Source organism: Rhinopithecus bieti, unplaced genomic scaffold, assembly GCF_001698545.2.
Source record: "Rhinopithecus bieti isolate Rb0 unplaced genomic scaffold, ASM169854v2 scaffold_29928, whole genome shotgun sequence".
NCBI lineage: Eukaryota > Metazoa > Chordata > Mammalia > Primates > Cercopithecidae > Rhinopithecus > Rhinopithecus bieti.
The window spans coordinates 4,290,284-4,296,047 of NW_016814053.1; the positions used below are offsets into that span (position 1 = coordinate 4,290,284).

The 5,764-nt window shown below is 40.7% G+C and overlaps 1 protein-coding gene across 1 annotated transcript in view; it reads right to left on the minus strand.

The window, feature by feature from the left end:
* The window catches only part of ERO1A (endoplasmic reticulum oxidoreductase 1 alpha), a 63,547-nt gene that overhangs the window by 32,668 nt on the left and 25,115 nt on the right, over window positions 1-5,764 (minus strand). Inside the window, exon 4 of the mRNA XM_017849539.1 lies at window positions 5,594-5,632. Coding sequence (XP_017705028.1) covers window positions 5,594-5,632 — 39 coding nt within the window. The remainder of the gene's footprint in view (window positions 1-5,593; window positions 5,633-5,764) is intronic.

Consider the following 5,764-nt stretch of genomic DNA (forward strand, 5'->3'; position numbering starts at 1 on the left):
AAAAAAAAAAAAAAAGTTTAAAATACATACCAAAATAAAAAAAATTTGTTTAAAAAATAACATATACCTAAGTATATTAAAACAAAATTTTAAATCTTACTATTGCAATTACCCAAATATTTAAAAATAAACTGAACAAAATAACCATTCTTAGTTGCTGCTTAATAATTTAATCAGCTTCTTAGTCACATCTAATAGTATGTCATTAGCATTTTTCTGAAGAACATACTTTTTTCTAATATGTTCTTATTACTTTTAATTTTTCATAAAATTGCCCATAATCAGGCCAGGCACGGTGGCTCATGCCTGTAATCCTGGCACTGTGGGAGGCCGTGGCAGGTGGATCACCTGAGGTCAGGAGTTTGAGACCAGGCTGGCCAACATGGTGAAACCCTGTCTCTACTAAAAATACAGAATTAGGCGTGGTGGCATGCATCTGTAATCCCAGCTACTCTGGAGGCAGAGGCAGGAGAATCGCTTAGAACCCAGGAGGCAGAGGTTGCAGTGAGCCGACACTGCACTCCAGCCAGGGAGACAGAGCAAGACTGTCTCAAAAAACAAACAAACAAACAAAAAACTGCCCATAACCTTCTTCAAAGTTACATTTTACAGTTGATCAATTTACAAACATTTTGTAAAGTTACATTTTATGGTTGATCAATTTGAAATTATCGATGCCTTCTACAGATACAACTTTTTTCCTTCTCGGCAGATATAATTTTTTTGCTTTGGTTTTTTGAAACAGGGTCTCATTCTGTCTTTCAAGCTGGAGTGCAGGGGCACAATTATGATTCACTGCAACCTCCAACTCCTGGGCTCAAGCAGTCCTCCTGCCTCAGCCTCCCAAGTAGCTAGGACTACAGGCACACGCCACCACACCTGGCTAATTTTTCATTTTTCTTAGAGACAGAGTTGTGCTATGTTACCTAGCCTGGGGTCTCAAGCTCCTGGGCTCAAGCAGTCCTCCTACCACAGCCTCCCAAAGCGAGATATAATTTCTTTTTTTTTTTTTTGAGACAGAGTCTCACTCTATTGCCTGGGCTGGAGTGCGGTGGCACAGTCTCAGCTCACTGCAACCTCCTCCTCCCGGGTTCAAGTGATTCCTGCCTCAGCCTCCCAAGCAGCTGGGATTACAGGCGCCTGCCACCATGCCCAGCTAATTTTTTGTATTTTTAGTAGAGATGGGGTTTCACCATGCTGGTCAGGCTGGTCTCTAACTCCTGACCTCGTAATCCACCCGCCTCTGCCTCCCAAAGTGCTGGGATTACAGGCATGAGCCACCGCGCCTGGCTGAGATATAATTTTTTAATTGAGAAAACATTCTCAAAGTAAAATAAAAAAAAGAGAAAACATTCTCTCTTTAGGTAAATATGTGGAAGTATTTTAACCCAAATATTTTCACAAGTTCCATTCTTTTGCCCCTAAAGTACATTTCTTCAATAAATATTTTAAGACAAAACATCAAATAAGTTGTCTCTATTTTTTGATTATTTTAAATGTTTTGAGAAATTTAAAGCACAGGTGTGGTGGCTCATGCCTGAAATCCCAGCACTTTGGGAGGCCAAAGTGGAAAGATTGCTTGAGGCCAGGAGTTAAAGACCAGCCTGGGACACACGGCAAGACCCCATCACTACAAAACAAATTTTTAATTAGCTGGGCATGGTGGCATGTGCCTATAGTACCAGATACTCAGGAGGCGAGGTGGCAGGATTGCTTGAGCCCAGGAGTTCCAGGTTACAGTGAACTATAATCTTACCACTGCATGCCAGCCTGGGCAACAGAGATAGACCCTGTCTCTGACCAAAAAACAAAACGAAACAAAACAAAATAAAAAAAGTTTGGTCAAACTTAGATACAACGAAATTGTAATCCTCAATTTCATTACATCTCAGGTCAGAATATAAACATATCCAATTCAAAGCAGAGTTCTATCAAGAGGATATTCTTGCCACAAATGGAGATACTCCCAAACACATTTATAACATTTCAGAACACAATTTCTGAATCATATTAAACACCATTTGGACTTTCCTCATTTAATGTGTTTGATTTCTCTCTAGTTTTTGTAGGAATAAATTTAAAGGCCTTTGTTTACAAGCTTTGTCATAATAATTTTTTTTTTCTTTGAGAAAGGGTCTTGCTCTGTCGCTCAGACTGGAGTGCAATGGCATGACCATAGCTCACTCCAGCCTCAACCTCCCAGGTTCAAGCAATCTTCCCCTCTCAGTTTCCTGAGTAGCTAGGACTACAGGTGCACACCACCATGCATGGCTAATTTTCGAAATTTTTTCTAGATACAGGGTTTCACCATGTTGCCCAGGCTGGTCTTGAACTCCTGGTCTCAAGCAGTCTGTCTGCCTCGGCCTCCAAAAGTGCTGGGATTACAGGCATGAGCCACCACATCCAGCCACTTTGTCATAATTGCAATTTGTTAAACCTTAACAGCTAAACTTTGTTTCTTCTTTATGCATTCCATTCATTGATACTAATTTTTCACTGATTCAGAACAAATTGCAATAAAAACTTAGAGGGGTGCATTTATTAAAAACTGATCAACACTACTGAGAAGCTCTTGAGTTGTTTTACAAAGTAGTTCCTTGAAGCCTCAAAACATTTATAAAATCTGATTGATAAAAGACAGCAAAGTAAGTACTATCATACTAAAACCATACCAAAGTAAATTTTTTCAGCATCAGCTTAATCTCAAAAATTTCACAATCATAACTTCGTATGTATACAAATCATATACTAACTTTGACAATTACTCCTTTTTTTTTTCTTTTTTTTTTTTTCTGAGACAGGATCTGGTTCTGTTACCCAGGCTTAAGTGCAGTGGCACAATCTCGGCTCATTGCAACCTCTACCTCCAGGACTCAAGCAACCCTCCCACCTCAGCCTCCTGAGCAGCTAGGACCACAGCTACGTGCCACACACTCAGCTTATCACTGCTCCTATCTTAACTGGCTTGTGTGGACACAATTATGAATTATTTGTATATTTTTATTATAAATGCATTTCTGTTTCATAGATTTCTTGATTTATTAAGGACATTGGTTTTCACCCAGAACATTGCTTTTATCAAAATTTATATGTGTACTACCACAAAATATTTTATCTTCAATTTTGAGCTGTAACTGAATTTATACTAGCATTCATAATAGTGATAATGTTTTCCTTCAACAGAATGAACTTCCAAAAGTTTTACTTTCAGTCCACTGATTAAATGAAATAAATCGAACAATTTTTTTTTCTCTGTCTCCCAAGCTGGTATACAGTGACATAATCATAGGTCACTGTAACCTGGACATTTAGGCTCAGCTTCCTCCTGGTCTCAGCCTCCTGAGTAGCTAGGATTGTGGGCAGGCATCATCACACTTGGTTAATTTTTTTTTAGTTTTTATTTGTAGAGATGGGGTCTCGCTATGTTACCCAGACTGGTCTCGAACTCCAGGCCTCATGCAGTCCTCACATGGTGGCCTCCAAAAAGCACTGGGATTACAGGCATAAGTCACCATGTGCCCAGCCTCAAGCAATTTGTTAAATGAAATGAAACCGTTGATAATGACACCATTCAACTATGTGCAAAGTTCTTCTGCCACTGGAACCAGGTCAAAAGCTATGACTTCATTCTTTGACTCTGTGTGTGTATAAGAAAACATGGAATTAAAAATGGGTAAAATTAGTTTAGAATCTACGATGGAAAATGTTCAAAACAATGGCTACCTCTGAAGAAGGAGTGTGGTTTGAATGGAATAAGTATGAGGAAACTTTGTAGAATAATGCTAACATTCTATATCTTAATAGAACCCTAGGTTACACAGGTATATGCATTTGTCAACATTCAGCAAATGCACACTTAAGATTTGCGCATTTCATTGTATGGTAATACTTTTATCAGGCCGGGCGCAGTGGCTCACGCCTGTAATCCCAGCACTTTGGGAGGCCGAGGTGGGCGGATCACGAGGTCAGGAGATCAAGACCATCCTGGCTAACAGTGAAACCCCGTCTCTACTAAAAATACAAAAAATTAGCCAGGCGTGGTGGCAGGCACCTGTAGTCCCAGCTACTTGGGAGGCTGAGACAGGAGAATGGCATGAACCTGGGAGGCGGAGCTTGCAGTGAGCCAAGATCAGGCCACTGCACTCCAGCCTGGGTGACAGAGTGAGACTCTGTCTCAAAAAAAAAAAAAAAAAAAAAAAAACTTTTATCAAAAGTACACATAAACAAATATTGGACTCTAGTTAATGATATACTTCTACTTATGTCGATCCATCTAGTTAATGACATATTTAGGAGGAGGTATACTGATGCCTGCAATTTACTTTGAAATGCATCCAAAAAATAAGATGTTCTAATGGATGGCTACAAGGATGGACAGATGAACAGATATGTGGTAAAGTGAGTTTATTACAATTGTGGAATCTAGGCCAGGCATGGTGGCTCACACCTGTAATCCCAGCATTCTGGGAGGCCAAGGTGGGCGGATCACCTGAGGTCAGGAGTTTGAGACCAACTTGGCCAACATGGAGAAACCCCATCTCTACTAAAAACACAAAATTAGTCAGGCATGGTGGCGCATGCCTGTAATCCCAGCTACTCGGGAGGCTGAGGCAGGGGAATCACTGAACCCAGGAGGCGGAGGTTGTGGTGAGCCGAGATCGCGCCACTGCACTGCAGACTGTGGGCAACAAGAGCGAAACTCTGTCTCAAAACAAAACAAAACAAAATCTGAATAAAGTATGGACTTTCAGATACATTTTTTTCCTCTATTTTATCTTTGATACTTTCCATTTAAATGTTGGAACAGGCTGGAAGCGGTGGCTCGCACCTGTAATCCCAGCACTTTGGGAGGCCAAAGTGGGCAGATTACCTGAGGTCAGGAGTCCAAGACCAGCCTGGCCAACATGTTGAAACTCCATCTCTACTAAAAATACAAAAATTAGCCAGGCATGGTGGTGGGTGTCTGTAATCCCAGCTACTCTAGAGGGTGAGACGGGAATCGCTTGAACCCAGGAGGCGGCGGTTGCAGTGAGCCGAGATCACGCCATTGCATTCCAGTCCGGGCGACAGAGTGAGACTCCATCTCAAAAAAATAAATAAAATAAAATACACAAAAAATAAAATGTTGGCCAGGTGCGGTGGCTCACACTTGTAATCCCAGCACTTTGGGAGGCCGAGGCGGGTGAATCACAAGGTCAGGAGATCAAGACCATCATGGCTAACACGGTGAAACCCCACCTCTATTAAAAATATAAAAACTTAGCCAGGTGCGGTGCTGGGCGCCTGTAGTCCCAGCTACTCGGGAGGCTGAGGCAGGAGAATGGCGTGAACCTGGCAGGTAGAGCCTGCAGTGAGCTGAGATCACGCCACTGCACTCCAGCCTGGGTAACAGAGCGAGACTCCATCTCAAAATAAATAAATAAATAAAATAAAAGGTTAACAAAAACAAACAAAAAGAATGAGAGCCATTCAGTATAAATACTTCTCAAGGGGTTTCACCGTTGGAAGCAGATAAATGGGATAGTATGTACAAGGCAGGTTTTTCAAGTTTTTCATTAAGATACTGGACACATCAACAGGTATACATACATACCTTGTAGCTCGCAGATTTAATTCCATCAGGAACCTCATCCTGAAAAAGAAAAAATATGTTTTAGATGGCATTTATTCTATCTTTTAAAACATATCTTAAATTTCTATGATTTATGAGAAAATCCATAAAACAAATTATCGAAGTTGGATTTTTTTTTTTTTTTTTTTTTTT